Source organism: Gracilinanus agilis, chromosome 1 (genome assembly GCF_016433145.1).
Source record: "Gracilinanus agilis isolate LMUSP501 chromosome 1, AgileGrace, whole genome shotgun sequence".
NCBI classification, from domain to species: Eukaryota; Metazoa; Chordata; class Mammalia; order Didelphimorphia; family Didelphidae; genus Gracilinanus; species Gracilinanus agilis.
Window position 1 is genome coordinate 206,031,143 of NC_058130.1, and position 19,400 is coordinate 206,050,542.

The following is a 19,400-nucleotide window of genomic DNA, read 5'->3' on the forward strand; positions in this document are numbered from 1 at the left end:
TTTCTCTCGATTTTTGTGGTTGGATATCAAACTTTCCATTTAGCCCTGGTCTTTTCTGTGCAAATACCTGGAATTCTTCAATTTTGTTGAATGCCCATACTTTCCCCTGGAAATATATAGTCAATTTTGCTGGGTAGTTGATCCGTGGTTGCAGGCCCAGCTCTCTTGCCTTTCTGAATATCGTATTCGAAGCCTTGCAATCTTTTAGCATGGAGGCTGCCAGATCCTGTGTGATCCTGATTGGTGCTCCTTGATATTTGAATTGTTTCTTTCTGGCTTCTTGTAAGATTTTTTCTTTTGCTTGGAAACTCTTGAATTTTGCAGTTATATTTCTGGGTGTTTTCTTTTCTTGATCTTATGCCGCGGGTGTTCTATGAATCCTTTCAATGTCTATATTGCCCTCTTGTTGTAGGACTTCAGGGCAATTTTGCTGAATTATTTCTGTTAGTATGGAGTCCAGGTTTCTATTAATTTCTGGTTTTTCTGGAAGACTAATTATTCTCAAATTGTCTCTTCTAGACCGGTTTTCTTGGTCTGTCACTCTCTCATTGAGATATTTCATGTTTCCTTCTATTTTTTCAGTCTTTTGACTTTGTTTTATTTGTTCTTGTTGTCTTGAGAGATCATTAGCTTCTACTTGCTCAATTCTAGCTTTTAGGGATTGATTTTCGGCTATAATCTTTCGGTTTTCGGCTATGATCTTTTGATTTTTGGCCATAATCTTCTGGTTTTCGGCCATAATCTTCTGGTATTCCTTTTCAGTCTGGTCATTTCTGGTGTTCAATTTACTTATCAGTTCATTTGGTTTCTGAGCCTCACTTTCCAATTGCAAGATTCTACCTTTTAAACAGTTATTTTCTTGCCAGATCTCTTCCATTTTCCTCAAAATCTCAGTTTTGAACTCTTCCATAGCTTGTGAGGAGTTTTCCTTATTTGAGGAGGGTCCGGATGCTTGTTTGTTCTCCTCCTCTGTTTGCTCGGTTGTCTGGATTTTCTCTGTGTAAAAGTTGTCGAGTGTTAAAGACTTCTTTTTCTTGTTGTTAATCTTTCTCTTCTGAACTTCCTGAGACTGGGTAGCCATCATTAGCCCAGCATCTTCTCAGGTTTATCCTTGCGCTGAGTGTCTGTCTGCGGTCTTTTGGCTCCTGAGGTCTGAGTTTTGTTTTTTTCCAAGGTTAAGCCCCCTGGTAGACCCCCTTGCTTGATCCTCTGCCGGAAGTTTCTTTACAAGTCTCAGGGCGCTGCTTCCACAGTCGTATATCCTTCTGCACTGGTTCCCCACTCAGGGTTTCAGAGCTTTAGCTCATGGCTGTGTCTGCCTCCACCCACGCCTCCACCCATGCCTGCGCTCTGAGCCCAAGCTCTGCACCCTGCTCCCGTGCTCAAATTTTGTGTGCGTTCGTTAGCTTTTTGGGGTCCTAAATCTTGCTGCTCTCAGGAATAGGCCCCGGAGCTGCCAATGACTCGATGGGTGCCCCAAACTTGCTCTATTTCTTTTTAGCTGGCTTCGGTGCTATAGGTGTTGTGTGTGGAGGGGGTGGGGGTCGGGTGGTTGCTCAGCCCGCGATTTAGTGAGAGCTATTTCACCCCTTTATAGCATGGAAATGCCTTGATTCCACGTACCTTCCACTCTGTGCCCTGTTGTGGGGTTCCTCCGTTCGTCTGGACTTGTTTTTATGTCTCCTTGAGGAGTTTTGTGTGTTTCGGTCAAGAGAGGTTAAGAGCTGCTTCTTACTCTGCCGCCATCTTAATCCGGAAAAAAAAAAAAAACAGTGCTTCACTCTTATTCCTCCTTTCTTAGGGCCTGTGCTGAGCTGCTTCCACTGGCCAAAAGGAGTGCAGGTTTGTGCTCGCTTACGGCAACTCCTGGAATGGGCACAGAGTATAGGCTTCGGGCCACTGGCGGAGCAATTCTTCAAGAAACTTTCCTGCACAGTAAACCTATTGGCTACACCCAGTGCCCAGCTGATACAGGTAGGTATAGATCATGATGTAAGCAACTGGAGACAGTCATAAAAGTCAAATTGCCTGAAATGACATAACCATCTAGAGGGTCATTTGGTTGTGGTTCTAAAAGGACTGATTTTTAAAAAAAATTATTTATTTTATTAATTTAGGATATTTTCTCAGGGTTACATGATTCATGTTCTTTCCCTCCCCTTCTTCTTCCCTACTCTCATAACAAAACGAGCAATTCCACTGGGTTTTACGTTTGTCACTGATCAAGATCTATTTTCATATTATTAATATTTGCAATAGAGTGATCATTTAGAGTTTATATCCCCAATCATATCCCCAACGACCCATGTGATCAAGCAAATGTTTTTCTTCTGTGTTTCTGCTCCCACAGTTCTTTCTCGGGATGTGGATAGCGTTCTTTCTCATAAATCCCTGTGAGTTGTCCTGGGTCATTGCATTGCTGCTAGTACAGAAGTCCATTACATTTGATTTTACCACAGTGTATCAGTCTCTATGTCCAATTTTCTCCTGATTCTGCTCCTTTCACTCTGCATCACTTCCTGGAGGTCTTTCCAGTTCACATGGAATTCCTCCAGTTCTTTATTCCTTTTAGCACAAATAGTATTCCATCATGTAATAATTAAAAATAATATATACTGACAGTAAAAGGAGAAGTAATATTTGAATTAGGGCCATGTTGGTAAAATAAAGAAATGGCCATGCAAAATCTATTACAAATCCCTCGCCATTAGTCATTACCCTCTCTCACCTCTCCTACGTAACAAAGAAAAAGTCTCAAGCCCGACTTCCCAATTTAAGCTATGCTTTACCTTGGTACATGTCATCATGTCAAAACCAGAAACCCATTTAATCATGGAAAATGTAGTTTCCAAGTCCCTTAAACGTCCATAGGAAGTTTGTCATATATATAAGTATTTTAAAACTCAAATGAGACCCAAATACCTCTCAATGGAACCTCCAAAATTCCAAATGACACATTTCCCCCCTGAGATCAGGTGAAAAAGACGGGTCTTTTTTAGTGGATCTTATAAACATAGTCAACTTCTAAATTACAGGAATTTGGGGATAAAAGAAAAGAGGATTAAAAAAAAAACTAGCTGCATTGACAAAAAACCAATTTGGGGCAGTCCTCTATTGGCATAAGAGTGTACATTTAAAACAAATGCATTCAATTCATTCAACTCTCCATAGTTCAATCAACTGCACCCCAAAGTTCAATTTGGATCTTCATGATCCAGTGAAGGCTCTTTAGGCATCTTCATAGTGTCTTCACCAAATGGGTTCGTTGTCTGGATTCTGGGGAGATGGCAAATTTCTTATCCTGAAATTGCTCTCAAAAGAATTTAAACTTTACATTATAGATTACAAAACATACATTTCCTTCTAAGAATTATACATTACCCCCCCTGAAATTACTCCTAAAAGAGTTAATTTTTATTACATTATAGATTATAATACAGACATTATGATTATAAAACTTGCACCCCCCGCCCCCGAGGAAAATTCCAAAAACAAATTTCTCCCCTAAAAAGGGTACCTCAGGTCAGCTAAGGATACATGGCTGAGTCACAGGGTTGTACGAAAGTCAATTGGCAAAAGAAATTAAAAAAAATAAATAAAATTTAATTAAAAAGAGAAAAAAATTAACTTGTGAATGAAATGTAAAATCTCAAAATCTATGTGCAAAAATGTAAGGAAAAAATAAACTTACAACAGGTCCTTGCATCAAGGCCCAATTAAAGTGATTTAAGCAGTTTGCAATTACCCATTCAGGGGCCAGGACTACAGAAAATTGCCATTCTATATATATGAGAAATAACAGGACTAAATATGTGCGCAAGGGAAATGTCTTTCCCTGGTCTGATTTGCCTGCACCCTCTCAGGGAATGAGCCATAATGTTAGCCAATCTTAGGTGCTTTACTAGGAATTTAAGTTAAGAGGAAGTCTGGTCTCTAAAGTGTTAGAAAAGGTGCAACTCCAAAACTCAAACACCAGCTTAAAGCCCTTCATTATTGGCATCCTCAATCCATGGTCTGCCTGGCCTTTTGCTCCTAGGCACTTTGCAGATTCTCAGTCAGTCTCTATGACCTTGTGGCTCTTTTTACACTTCTCCTGGAATCAGACAGAGACATTAAATCACAGTCCCATAATATTTATCAATAATTGGCAGGTTACTATAGTCTAAGGCTTTTCAGGCATGCATTAATATTATAGCAAATATATTTGCATTAAGCTTATATCACTGTAAAATCAAAAAAGATTAACATTGATTAGATGTACTTTCAATACAAAATGAGAAAAAAAAGAAAAAATCAATTGTTCTAATTAAAAATTTAAAAGGAAAAGCAATAAGAAAATTTAAAATTCAATTTAAAAATACAATGCTCTCAAGGATAAAAAATGAGAGAAAAGAACACATATTGCATTGCACATGCAAGGAAGAAAAATAAAAGAATGTTTTAAAACTCAAAAAAACATATAGCTTAGAATTAGTGAAAGGTTTTTCACCCAAAAATGCGATCCATTTCCTGTTAAGCTTTTGCATGAATTGTGAGTATAAATGGGTTTTCATAAAATAGCAGATTCATAATGCACATTCAAATAATGTACCATAATTCCAGTAACACATTTTAAAGTAACAGTAACAACCCATTATCATAATCACTTGCTATGATGTTTTAAAAAAATCGTATACTTGTCACAGATTCAACAGGTGTAGTAAACCTTGGCTAAGATATTTTCTCAACAAACTCTATTACTGCCTCCATAGCAATTGTGGGGCAGAGTCTAAAAAAAATCTGATTAAAAAAAAAAACCTTCTGAATCTAAATTATCCTCAGGAATTCTAGATCCTTCTGATGGAAAAAAAAACCAAGCTAAAACATAGAGACTAACATCAAGCATACAGGAGCTCTCCTGGCTTCCTGTTTAAAAAAAATAAGACAACAATTTTTCACAATAAAATATATAACACCTTATTCTTTAAGACAAATATATAAAACCTTATCATTTATACAGAAGGATACTAGGCATCTAAAATCAAATTAAAGAACTCTTACAAAATTATAATTTAAATTCTCAAGGCATCAAAATCTCCAAGGTTGTACACAATTATCAAGATAGAATAAAAACTTAAGACATGTGCTCCTATAGTTGAGATGGCAAATCCAGTGGCTTATGGGCTACTTACAACTTAAAAATGTGTAAGATGTTCATAAATGGTACAGATAACAGAATTGTATTAATACAGGTAAACTTAAAAATGAAACCTTTAAGAAATCAGGAAATACAATATGAGGAACAGATTACAAGCTATACAGTCAAAAAACCTTTTTACTAGTTCTAATAGATTTGTTCACTATTTGGGGAGTTACAATAAAATCATAAACAGAATCAATCTAATGATTCAGTACAACAGAAAAATCAACAAAAGAACAAAATTAATTCACAAAACTAATCAGCAAAATACAGTAAGATACAGAGACTTTTTAACCAGAAATAAAACCCATTCAGGTCTGAGGTTTTAAAATCCACCTCTGGTCCAATTCAAGGTCCTTCTAAACAAGCTCTGCTCTAAGCAGAAGGGATATATAGTTCAGGTCTTGAGCAGTCTTAGAGAGTGTATGCGGTGAATTTCTCCCCTGAGTTTCAGGCAAGATAATAGCAAGAAATAGTTTGAAATAGGCCATGTGGCCCTTGCTTGCCATTTTACTTCCTGTTTGAAGAATAAATGCTAGCCGGGCTAGAGAAAAGCTTAGGTCAGGAGATCCTATGTGGAGGGCATATGGGGTGGGGTGCCTAGGTCAGGCTTTAAAAGAACCACATGGAGGGCAATAGTGGAGTAAAAGCTTCTTTCAGGTTAAAAGTCATTAATGTCTATGAGAAGGGGGTGTATACTTCCCAAATCTTAAAGAGGCAGCAGAAGCAGTCTCTGTGTGGTGGCTGGGACAGGAATCAAACTTCGGGGCAGGAAATCTCAGGAGTCAGCAGGCAAGATCAGCAGCAGCAGAAGTGCGGCTGGGGTTCGGGGAAAGGAAACAGTAGGGATTGAAGGAACGTTAGAGGCAGGAGCAGGGAAAGCAACATTTAAATGGTATAATAGGTCAGCGTCGGCAGGAGCAATTAACAAAAGTTAAGACCAGGCACTGGACAGCAGAAAAAAAAAACTAAACTAGACCCAGGGCTCGGGACCCCAGGGACTCCAGGGAGGGTCCGGCTGGAGTGACTCCAATTGGCTGAAGCAGCTTCCAAGATAATCGGCAGGCAAAGCCAATCTGCTATCAGCAAAAACACGACGTTTAAAGCCATTTTCCCCTTTCCCTGAAAAACAGCCACGTGGCTGGGGAGAACAGGGAGAAGAGAAAAAGAGGAACCAAAAACTCCCACATGGCAAGAGCAGGTCCATACCTCTGGAGAGGATTTTAAATGCTCTCAGGCTATCTGAAAAATTGAGTTACATTCCTTTCGTGGTTGCCATAACTGTAATACTTAAAAATAATATAGACTGAGAGTAAAAGGAGAAGTAATATTTGAATTAGGGCCATGTTGGTAAAATAAAGAAATGGCCACGCAAAATCTATTTCAAATCCCCTGCCATTAGTCATTACCCACTCTTACCTCTCCTATGTAACAAAGAGAAAGTCTCAAGCCCGACTTCCCAATTTAAGCTATGCTTTACCTTGGTACACGTCATCATGTCAAAACCGGAAACCCTTTGAATCAGGAAAATATAGTTTCCAAGTCCCCTAAATGTCCACAGGAAGTTTGTCATATATATAAGTATTTTAAAACTCAAATGAACCCCAGATACCTCTCAATGGAACCCCCAAAATTCCAAATAACAAATCACCAGCAGATGCCACAATTTGTGTAGCCATTCCCTAATCGAAAGGCTTCCCCCCTCATTTTCCAATTTTTTGCCACCACAAAAGCGTGGCTATAAATATTTTTGTATAATTACTTTTCCATATTATTTCTTTGGGATATAAACCCAGCCAGTGGTATGACTGGATCAAAGGGCAGTTTTTTAAAGCCCTTTGGACATAGTTCCAAATTGCCTTCCAGAATGTTTGGATCAATTCACAACTCCACCAGTAATGTATTAGTGTCCCAATTTTGCCACATCCCCTCAACTGAAAGGTGTGAGGTAGTACCTCAGAGTTGTTTTGATTTGCACTTCTCTAATTATAAGAGTTTTAGAACACTTTTCCATGTGCTTAATGATAGTTTTGATTTCTTTATCTGAAAACTGCCTATTTATATAAGTCCCTTGCCCATTTATCAGTTGGGGAATGGCTTGATTTTTTTTTCAATTGATTTATTTCCTTAAATATATTTGAGAAATGAGATCTTTGTCAGAGGTTTTTGTTATAAAGATTTTCCCCCCAATTTGTTGCTTCCCTTCTAATTTTGGTTGCATTGGTTTTGTTTTACAAAAAATCTTTAATTTAATACAATCAAAATTATTCATTTTATATTTTGTAATATTCTCTATTTCTTGCTTGGTCTTAAATTCTTTCCTTTCCCATAGATCTAATAGGTATAGTTGTCTTTTTTTTAAGGTGATTAGATTCACATGCCCAAAAGGACATCAAGACCTAAAATAGCTTTATAAGAAGTTTACAGTCAACAGAAATTTTTTCACTTTACTTTCAAGGGTATATGATTATAAACTATGTCTTCCTCCATTCAGTAATAAAATGTTAACATTCTCTGGGGAGGTAGGAAAGATGATTTTCCAAATCATATAGGTTATGGCAATTTTTCTAGCTAATCACTAAATGGAAAATTTCTCCAAAGAAATGGCTTGACTTAACTACAGAAAGAACCACACAGAAAGCAGAATGCATGAAACAGGCGTTTTCTATTTGTCCAGCATATGACATTGTCTTAAACAAATGTGCATGTGTGTGTTTAATTCTACTTTGAATTCTCCCCTTCCTCCTTTCACCCTCTCTAGCACACAGGTGCATTGACCAGGGTGGTACTTTGAGAAAAAGTCAAGTCTTCCATGTGGGTATTATGGCCACATTAGAGTCATCTGATCTCCCCTGAGAACTAACATTGTGGCTGCCCCCCCACACCCATACCCTGCATATAAAGATCATGAGGTAACAAATGTAAATGTTGGTGTACCCCTTGTTGGTCTAACTCCCTGCTTCCCTCATCCCATTTTGAGGCCTTGACTCCCAGAGCTTCCTTTTATCACTCAGATGACCTGGTCATCCCTGAGGACTCAGTTTCCAGAACTAAGCCCTGCTCAACTGCATCGGTTGTTGACGCAGTACCAGCTAGCATCTGACATTGGTTCTGTGACTGCCTGGGAGCCTCTAGATGAAGACAAACCCAAAGCCTTCAGGACAGGTGAGCTCCTATCCATATCCATTTTTGACAGCAAATGGGAAAGCATCTATATGAACTCATAGATCTAGAGCTGCAAGGGAACTTAGAAATCCTTTAGTTCAATCCTCTCGTTTTACAAATGTGGAAAAAAGGCCTGAGGTAAGTGACTTGCCCAAGCTCACATAGGTGGTAAGTGGCAGAACCACAATGCTAACTAAGGTCCTGTGACTCTGTTCAGAATTTGTAGGGCTACATTATGCTTCTTCCACATTATTAAGGGGCAGCCCTGTGATGCCAGAATGTTAAGAGGCCTAGGTTTTGATGAGTTTAAACAAGGATCATTTGAATCAGAATCAGATTCACTGAACTTTATTTTGATTTCCCCCCCTCTAAAACAGTGTAACTTCCCTTGCCTCTGGCAGGGGAGGAAAATACCAAGGATTCATTAACTCCTCCTTTAAATTAAATTAAGCTTCCTTAAAGCATGGAGAAGTTGATTACAATTATTTGGCCATCTCTTTGTTGCGTTTGCCCACAAAAGCTATGCCAGAAGTATAACTTTGGTAGGTTATGACATGACAAAAGGGTGTAGAGAGTTTCACCCCAAGTAATATGACCACTAGTAGATGAATTCTTTGGCCATGGTAAACCATAAAGAAAAACAAATAAAAAGTACTTCTCAGAGATATACAGCTTCCTTGGGCATATGCAGCAATGGGTGATCAAATGAAGTGATTCAGAGGACACCAGACAATAATGCAGTGTGTGGACAGAGTGACTGGACAAATCTGAAACAACCTTCATCAAGACCTCCACCATCATCAGGAAAAGACAGAATCAGAAGGAGGGACCCAGCCTGTGTCAAGAATATAATTTGGACTTTTGCTATTTATCTTTTTACAGAGGATGTCCTGGAGTCTTATGATAACCATCCACCTATCGTTTTGCCAAGTGGAGGGTTCAAGGTAGACTTGGAAGTGGAATGCCTGGATGATAATATTTACCGGCACCTTCTTTATATTCGCCACTTCCTGTGGAGCCTGCAAAGCAAATCCTCCCATGCTAAAGGCCCTGAACCTGAAAATCTAAAGGTAACCTTGGTAGATCCTCCTTAAGAAGGGCTGTCAGTTTTCTTGCCTTTGGTAAGAACATCCATGTGGCAGTAGGTTCTGAGAATTTTCTTACTTGGCTCCAATCCTTCCCTGCTGAGCCCTTACCTCCTTGGATATGGCAGGGGCTAGTTATGGTACTTCTGGGAACCCCTTCTCACCCCAGGATGCTGGGGCCCATTAGGCCTTGAGATTATAAGGTAGAGTTCCTTTCAATGAAATATAAAAATGGGTGGGAGAAACAGAAGAGCAATTCAGAAGGTTCACTTTGCAGGCTTTTTTTTCCTCCAAGATGATAATGAAGTTTCCATAGATTCTGTGCTTGTTAACTTTCATAGTGTTTGCAGAAATCTGAAGGCTCTCATATTGCACAATTCAGAACTTTTTCCCTAAACTCTTTTGTTTCTTTTCCTCGCCTCTACCCCACATTAGAGAAGGCTACCATTTGACAAAGGGGGTGTTTTGTGTATGTATGTGTCTGTGTATATAAAATTATACTATGCGTAGTTCTATTTATCAGTTTTTTCTCCAAAGGTGGATATTCACAGTTAATCTTCAAACAATATTGCTGTTGCTGTATACCACATTCTCTTGGTTTTACTCATTTTGTTCATTATTTTATGCAAGTCTAAGTTTTTTCTAAAATCAATCTGTTCATCGTTTCACAGGCACATACCACAACTTGTTTAGCCATTCCCCAATCGATTGGCCTCCCCTCAAATTCCAGTTCTTTGCCACTACAAAGAGGGCTAGTATAAATATTTTAGAATATATTGGTTCTTTTCCTTTTTCCCTAATCACTCTGGGAAACAGACCCAATAGTGGTATTGCTGGAAAAAAGGGTATACACAGCTTTATAACTCTGGGCATAATTCTAAATGGCCTTCCAAAATGGTTAGATCAATTCACAGTTCTACCAAGTGTTCCCTCTTTCATCTGTGTCCACTGGGAATAAGGAAGACTTGATCCATTTGTCTCCTAGAAAAGAGGTTCCACTGGGTTTGACAATCTTTATTATGTCCAAGCTAAACTTCATGCCAAATAGATTAATCATTGCTAATTTGCTTCTTTGGGTTTTATGGAGTTCTTTGGTGCTGAAGTGGAAAGCACTATTATCAGAAAGTCAGGAAAGAACTGGTTTCTCATTTAGACTCTAGCTCTGTGAATTTGGATGAAATACTTGACTTTCTTGGCCCGAGTTTGGTAAAATAAAAGAATTGGACAAGAGAATCTCTAATGACACTAGCCACTCCAAAACTGAGATTCAGAAAATCTGTGAGTCCTGATGTTTTCAGTATCTCCTAGCTATGTTGGACAATATCTGTGCCAGTTTGGGCACTATTTGAGGGCAGTCTTGGTAGTCTGGCCATCTCATTATGCGCTTAGAAGGGTGAGGTGGCTATGACATTATCTGTGGTCTAATTTTACTTTATCCTCTTTTTTTTCAACCTTGCTTTCACATCCTTTATTGTTTTAAACTTCCTGACATTTTTATTCTTTTTATCCCAGATCTATGGTAAAACTGACCTACTCCTTTTCTCTTCCTCAGGGTTTGCATCACACGATTCCTGAAGGAAATCCAGAAAGTCGGAGTAGTCTAGTTATTTCCAGGGAGGCTGGGGACCAACTGGATTCAAAGCATTCAGTGAGCTCACTAGGCAAGACAGTTGGAGAAACAGCCAAAACCCTATCTGTCCCTGCCAGTGGGATTTCCCGAACTCCATCCCCTGGTCGAACCCCTCTCCTGGAGAAGCTAAAGCCACAGAACAGCATGGGCAGGAACGGCCCTAAGATGAACACATCACAAGGGGATACCTCCTGTCTGCTGACTCCTCCCAACACACCCCTCAACTTCGAACCTAGAAGTCAGGATTCTCCCCAGCCCAGTGGCAGCTGTGACAAACCCTCCCAGGAGCCGAAGAAGAATGGGCTTAGTGCTCAGAGCACTGCCCAGGAAGGTGTGGGCAGCCTCTGGCTGGGGGGCTTGGGAGCTCGCAGTTCTCTTGAACAAACAGTTGTTGTATAAGTTTCCATTGCATCCATCCACTACAGTAAGATGAGAAATATTTTTTTCCAATCATGGAACCTAAGGGAAAAGGATTGTTTTCAGGACAGTCAGGGCTTTTGGCTTCACCTTGTTACTGGGCTCTACATCATTATATGGGGGAGGAAGTGTTAATGCTAGAGAAGAGAATGTTCTAGAAACAGAGTTGATTTTAGGGATCCAATTCAGTTTTTTTTAAACCCTTAACTTATGTATATTGGCTCCTAGGTGGAAGAGTGGTAAGGGTGGGCAATGGGGGTCAAGTGACTTGCCCAGGGTCACACAGCTGGGAAGTGACTGAGGCCAGATTTGAACCTAGAACCTCCCGGTCTCTAGGCCTGACTCTCAATCCACTGAGCTACCCAGCTGCCCCTCCAATTCAGTTTTAATAGTGTTATAGACCATGTGCACCTCCATGTACACTGAGTATTTTGTTTGTCTCATCCAGTTGTGAATATCACCAGATACTTCCCTCCAGCAAGAGATGAATAAGCATCTGGCCCATTTTTTGATGAACTCCAAGAAAGGTGGACTAGTATGTATAGATGCCCGTGTCTACGAAAAGAGAGGCATTCTGACTGAATTAAGAGCTGACTGCCCAGGGCCTGCCTTTAGCTGCTTCTGAGGGTCCTTGATCAGCTCCTGAGTTCATTCATGATGACCAAAGATCTCATGGGGATAGAGGATTCTATAATGTTTTTCAGAACCAGAAGGGGAAACCTGAGTCTCTGGGATTAATTAGGTCTGTTTCTTCCTGAAAGCAAAGTTATAAATAGGATATGAACTAGAGATTCTAACCAAAAAAGAGAAAGAAAATTTTACTTCATTGCTATAGTTATGATGGAGAGCATGAGGTAAGAATCTGTAGAGGGAGAAAAAGAAGGAATATTGGCATTGAAGGAAATTATATGATCACCAGAAGAAGTATTTAAGGAGTTCAGAGGGAAAAAAAATCACATACTTGACTTGGATTTAAAGGAAGGGTAGTTGAAACTATCTGTAATATATTCTGGAACACTCCTTGTGCTAAAAGCAGAGTTGATGATACAATCATGGCTTAACTGAACGATAAGTTTACCCATATTGAGGAAGTAATGATAGGAACTACTACTTGGGGCCTCATTCTGATCAATAAAGAGGTACGTGATAGTTATTGAAGTAAAAATGATAAGAACCCTGGGAGCAACTCAGTCATGGCTTCTGAGAAAAGAGGAGAATGTTGGGCATAATCTGCCATGTGTCTTGGATTGGGGGAGAATAGATTTCAGAGGGTCTAGAGGAGGGGAGAAATGTCACACTGGGTATCTGGATACCAAAGAACCAACCTCACAAATACAGGATGGGGAAAAAGCTAGATGACAAACATTTCCTATCAGAACAATCTGAGATTATTTTTAGTGAACTGACAGTTCAATATGAATTTAACAGTGTGGCATGACAGTGTATAAGGCTAATGGTATCCTCTGCTGCTTTGAGAGTCTGCAGAAGGCGGCCACGTGGAGAAAAGAGCCGTGTTCAGTTCTGGTATCACATTTCAATAACTTGATGGTCAACCTGAAGTCTACACAGAAAAGGGCAACAAGGAAACCAACAGGCCTACAAAGCCATGTCATGTAAAAGAGAGGTTGAAGGAACTGGGGATACTTAGCCTGAAGGAGAGTTGAAGCGGCTTGAGAGCACTCTTAAATATTTGAAGGGTTGTGATGTGTTAGAAGGATTAAAGGTTGGGATTAAGATGGCCTCCGAGGAGAGACTGAGGAAGAGTTGGTAGAAACTGTAGAGTAAATGGTGTCAAACTCTTCAACCAGAATGAGATTAAAATATGATTGAAAAAGTTTAACAAAATAAATACAACATAGATAATGTTAATTTGTGGGTTTTTAAGTCCATATGTGGTCTTCAGGGATTCATTTTTTTTTTTTTTTGAGTTTGACACTATTGCTGGAGAAAAACAGACTTTGGATTAATGGAAGGAAATTCCCTTACAGTTATGGCAGATTGAAAATGGAATGGAAAGCTTGGAAGTAGCAATGCATTCACACTCAAGTTCTTTAAGCAAAGACCAAATGACCACTTAGCAGATTTATAGAGGAGATTCTTTGCAAAGTGCCAGTGGACTAAGGTGGCCAATGAACTCCCTTCCAATTCTGAGATTCTAGAAAAGTTGAAACAAAGATCTAAATAGCAAAATTTAACTATGTCAGCTGTTTATTAAAGAGCTGGAAACCCTGAGATAAAATAAAGGATAAAATAGAATAATATAAAATAAAAGTTAAAAAGATAAAGGAAGGGGGCTGTCTCTATGATTGTAATACCCAAGAAAGTAGTGAACAGGGCAACTTGTGTGGACTGAACATCACAAAGGTAATCCCCAAATTGGATTGAATTTTAATTTAAGTAAGTTAAATTAAAATTTTAAATTAAAATGGGCCTTCAAGGCTCTTCCCTTCTCCAAGACAAAGCAACTCAGAAAACTTAACTTCCATAATAGTTCAATTCCCGAAGCAAAATATATGCCCTAAAGCCCATGAGTACCTTATGCTTGTGTATAGCCAGCATCAAGTTTCTAATGAGAGCATATCCACTAAAAGAGACTGTAAGGCTAAATATATGGAGGGAACAAGGTAGTAGTGGGGCATCCTTCTAGGACAGGGGTCAGCAACGTATGGCTCTCGAGCCAGATATGGCTCTTTCTGCAGGAGCCATAAAGTCAATTTTTTTTCAGGCGCTGTTACAGGAGCGGCACTGTGAGCACTGTATGGCTCTCACGAAATTACATTTTAAAAAATGTGGCGTTTATGGCTCTCACGGCCAAAAAGGTTGCTGACCCCTGGTCTAGGAGATCTGAGATATAATCTGCAACTTGTTATGTTAATGGAGATAACTGATTTAAAATTTAATAGTTTCATATCTTTTCTTTGATGTCTCTAGAGAAGGTGTTGAGGATCAGAGAAGTGCCCAGAAGGAGGGAGAAATGGGGAGCCTGGAGAACTATCCTACGCTTACTGTACTTTTTTGTTTTTTGGGTAGATAATTGACTAATGGCCCTTAGGATCTGTTATATGTTTGCATATAGATTTTTCTTACTTTGATGTTCAGATGTGCTGTTGCTTTTTTCATTTCAAGGCATCTTTTCTTGGTTATACAGGAGATTCTTCCACCCCCTTTGAATATCCTACCCCAGCTTCTTCCAGCCGCAGTTCCGCCACCGATGACTTCTGTTATGCCTTTGTTGTGGAGTTGGAAAAAGGACCCATTGGGCTGGGGATGGGCCTTATAGATGGGCTGGTGAGTGAATTAGAGGCACTTAGTCCCAGCAACTGCCTTCTGGCTTGTGTACCATCTGAAAGCTATATCTGATGGAGCTTTTTAGATGTGTTTCCTTCATTTCTAGACAATTCCCAAGGCTTCTTGTTTAAAGTCTTGGGGGGATTCATAGCTATATAGTTCTTTAAAAATATTTATTGGAAGTATTTGTGACACAGGAAATAATGTCATTATTGCTATTTAATAGTCATGCTTTTATATTAAAAATGAATTTAATCTGGAGGGGGAGGCACTCAGGAAATGATTGGCTAGATGTGATTGATTAGTGCCTGTGTCTGTAGAAGGAAAATGGCAAAATCAAGAGTTTTACTCAAACTCCCACTTAAAATTATTAAAGTTGTTGTCAGTGAAGATGAATATTATTTCTGTGGAAGAGAGCTTGTCATAAAAGATTCTTTGCTCAGTGTTCCCTTTAGCCTGGTGGAGGATGGCTAGGAAAACGAGATTACGTACCAAGAATTTTAAAAACCTTATCAGCAAATCTTCTGTTCCGATTAAACCAAACCTTCAGTTACCCATGTTAAATAGGATACTTGAAAATTCCAGAATGTCTCTTTGTTCTCCTTCTTAAAGCTTGGAGCCCTTTGTTGGCTCAGATGTGTGCTTTCAGTCTGCATATGGAACCCTCTGAGAAAGCTGCCTTCTGGGTTGGAGATTAGCAGCCGAGACATGAGCCTGGTTCACCCACTCGGGCGGGACTTGCTTCCCATCTTACTGGCTTCCAGGCAGCTCCTTGTCCACTGTGCCACAAGGCTTCCCACCCTTGACTAGAGATGATTCTGGAGAATGAGGCGTGTTACACTGCCTTAATCATTCCTTTGTGCATACAGTAGGACGGAGCGGGGAGAAACAGAGCCCGGCCTACGTGAGAACATGCCTGTGCTAGGTGGTCACGGCAGGTCGGTGCCCCAGCAGGGAGAAGATGGCAGGGCAGGCTGAGACCACTCTTCCTTAGGGAGGTTGCAGGGTCAGCCAAGGTGGCCTCTCTGCTGCCCTCCAGTGGTGTTCTGAATTCCTTTCTTTTCCAGCACACGCCTCTGAATTCTCCCGGCATCTACATCCGCACCTTGATCCAGGACAGCCCAGCAGCTTCTGATGGCAGACTTTCCTTAGGAGACCGCATTCTTGCAGTGAACGGCACCAGTCTGATTGGCACAGATTATCAGAGGTAGAAACTGAATTTCTTTTATGGGCTTCTACCTTCGGAGCAGGTACATTATACAGTACCTCTTCAGAACAACTCTTTTGTCAGCACAAAGATGGGGAAACAAGTAAAACAGTGCATTTTGAATGAAAAGCAAGCACTGAGCTAGCTCTTAGGATGCTAGCAGAATTAGCTTGCCCTTTGTCTTAGAAACAATACAGTAAGATAATGGGGGTTAAGTGACTTGCGCAGTGTCACACAGCTAGGAAGTGGCTGAGGCCAGACTTGAAATTGGGATCTCTTGTCTGTAGGCCTGACCTTCTGAGCCATCCAGCTTCCTCTAGGATTAGCCTTTTTTAAGCCAAGAGAACAACAAGCAGGCCTGAAAATGCAAGGCAAGATGGTTCTGATCAATAAAGCTCAGTCAATAAACATTAAGTGCTAACCATGTGCTAGTCACTGTGCTAAAGCACTGGGCATATGAGGAATGGATGGCCCAGTGGGGGAGGATACCATATAAGGAACTAGATATTTAGACAATTATATGCCAAGTGTGATGAAAGGCAAACCAAGAGGATGAAAATAAAAAGCTGAGGGACCCAGAAAGGCCATTTGCAGAAGGTGGGATTGGCACAAAATATTGAAGAGAGCCCAGGGAAACCAAAGGCATGAGGAGAGGCTAGAGAGCAGTGAAAAGGTGAGGAAACAGGAGAGATCACAGAGTGCATGGAGGGGAGTAGAGTGTAGGAAAAAAAAAACTGGGAAACAAGAAAGGAGCTAGTTATGAAGAGCTTTAAATGGCAAACAGGAGTTTATAGTTGATCCTACAGGTGATGGGAGGTTATTGTAGCTCGCTGAACACATGCTTTATAATGATAATCATCTTGACAGCTAAATAGAAGATGATTGAGCGGGGAGAGACTTTAGGCAGAGAGACCGCTCAGAAGACCACCCCAAAAGATAAGGCAAGTGGTAAGAAGGCTTAAATTTGGACAGATGCTGTGTAATTAAGTAGGAAACATATATGAGACTTTGTAAAGGTAGAAGTAACATGTGGTGATGGGATATGGACACGTGGGGTGAAGATGAGCCAAAGCTGCCCCTTGGAGGTGATATGCCTGGGCAGCTGGAAAGATAATAGTGCCCTAAACAGTAATAGGATCACTTTGAAGAGGGGAGGATTTGCGTGAAAAGGTGATTTCCATTTGGAAAGGCTGAGTTTGAGTTGCCTTTGGGAAATCCAATTCAAGATGTCCAAAATATAGTTGGTGAGATAGAACTAATTCAGAAGACACGCTGGCCCCGCATATATAGAGGTCTAAGTATAACTGCCTAGAGATGGTCATTGAATCTGTGGGAACTCGGGAGATCATGGAGTAGATTGTATAGAGAAGGAACTAAGGAAAACTTAATTAGGATAAATATTAAATCCTGCTCTTGGGCTTAGAAAATCAACTGCACAAATACATTATGGAGATGTCTACCTGAAAGTTAAGATGGGGAAAGTCTTTGGTTTTTAGTGGACTAGGAAACAACAGAGGGGGATGGCAGCCCAAAAAAGCCAACACTGCTAAGCTGTTTTAGGTGAGGAATAGGTAGGGTGAAATTCTTGCTGTCCTCTTCCCCTCCGCACGCTGTATCTGGAAACACTTGTTCAGTTCTGAGGGTCACGTCTTAGGAGAAACATCAATAAACTGGGAATCCATTCAGAAGAAGGTAATGGCCTGGAAACTAGGCCGCATGAGAATTGGTTAAGGAAGCTAGAGCTGTTTAGCTAAAAGACTTAAGGGCAATAGGACAGCTTTTTGTATCTGGAAAAAAGAATGTTGCTTTGTTTTTGTCTCTAGGAGTAGAAGTAGGGGAAAGCTGGGAGGGGCAGAATTCAGCTTAAAAGGAATATTTCCTAATAACTAGCTATCCTAAACCGTGGGTCTGGCTTGCTTTGGTAAGTAGTACACTTCCTCACTGGAGGTCTTCAAACAGAGGGAGGATTCTTAATTCAGGTGTGGCTGGACTGGGTGATGCATGGGGTACCTTATAACCCTGAGCTTGAGGCAGGGGAGCCCTCTACCAGTTTGATGATCCACCAAACTCTGGACTGCTTCTTTGATGGAGTTTGCATTTGCCTTCCATTGTTCTTGTGTTGATACCCATTTCCTTTGTTTATCAAAACTTTTTAAAAAGACCTATGCCCATTTTTCATGGTTCTTCCTGCTCTCTCCCCTCAGCTAGACATGTTTATAGTTTATGTAGATATTATTGACTCTCATTTACATAGCACTTATTATCCTATATTTTGTTAGGGTAAATCTCCTATTTCCCTTATATTGAGAACTAAAAGGACAGCAGCCATTAAAAAACAAAACAAAACAAAAAACCTTTACCTTCTGTCTTAGAATTGATACTAAGTATAAAGGCTAGGCAATTGGGATTAGTGACTTGCTCAGGGTCACACAACAAAGCAAGGTAGTGTCTGAAACCAGATTTAAACCCATATCCTTGGAAATCCAGGCCGGGGGCTCTATATACTGAACCACCTAGCTGCCCTGACAATCATATTTCATACCTTTTGTATCTCCCAAAGGGAATGCAATACAAAAATGTATTTCCTTACATATATTTAATTAAACCCTTACCTTCTGTCTTAGAATCAATACTGTGTATTTCTTCCAAGGCAGAAAATGTTAAGAGCTAGGCAATGAGAGTTAAGTGACTTGCCCAGGGTCACACAGCTAGGAAGTGCCTGAGGCTGAATTTGATCCCAGAACCTCCCATCCCTAGGCCTGGCTTTCTGTCCAGCGAGTCACCAAGCTGCCCCGTTTCCTTAAATATTAAGTAAAAAATGGAAAGGAAAAAACTTGCTTAAAAAGCAAGGACTAATAATAATCTTTTAAGGATGATAAGACGTATACAGAAAGTATGCATATAGCTTGGCAAGAATGTTCTTAGTGACAAAAGCTTTACAAATCCCCCCCTTCATTGATTTTCCAGGCAGCTATGCATATCCCTCATTTTACCCATCACCTCATTTATAGCCTAATAGATACTCTGCTGTTCTTTTTCAGTGCTGTGGACTTGATCCGATCTGGGGGAAAGAAGCTACGGTTTCTGGTTGCCAAATCAGACATAGAAATCACTAAGAAAATCAGCTCAAGCGCCTCTCCTTCCTAGGGTTTTGTTGCCAGGCCTGCTCTACATATCAGACTGTATTGAAAGCTTTGTCGGGCTGCGCTGGCTAACGGCCTTCCTAGAAGGTGGAAATCCAGCAGGTCACGACACTTCTGGCATCTTCTGTCTGCTTCTCCTGCTGCAGTGTTTGCTCTGTTTGTTACATTCTGTGCTTCATGCAAAAGTTAAGAGTATAAAAAAGAACAGTAGGGATGGGGGTGGGAGGGGGCGCGTGAGACATCAGATGTGACTCATCTCTCAGAATTGTGGCATGATCAACTATTC

At 40.3% G+C, this 19,400-nt stretch overlaps 1 protein-coding gene across 1 annotated transcript in view; it reads left to right on the forward strand.

The window, feature by feature from the left end:
* Nucleotides 1–19,118, forward strand: part of RADIL (Rap associating with DIL domain) — a 120,229-nt gene extending 101,111 nt beyond the window's left edge. The window contains exons 9-15 of the mRNA XM_044678778.1: nt 1,802–1,974; nt 8,194–8,344; nt 9,227–9,414; nt 10,982–11,390; nt 14,625–14,764; nt 15,832–15,971; nt 19,013–19,118. Of these exons, the coding sequence (XP_044534713.1) occupies nt 1,802–1,974; nt 8,194–8,344; nt 9,227–9,414; nt 10,982–11,390; nt 14,625–14,764; nt 15,832–15,971; nt 19,013–19,118 (1,307 nt within the window). The remainder of the gene's footprint in view (nt 1–1,801; nt 1,975–8,193; nt 8,345–9,226; nt 9,415–10,981; nt 11,391–14,624; nt 14,765–15,831; nt 15,972–19,012) is intronic.
* Nucleotides 19,119–19,400: the final 282 nt, after the last annotated feature.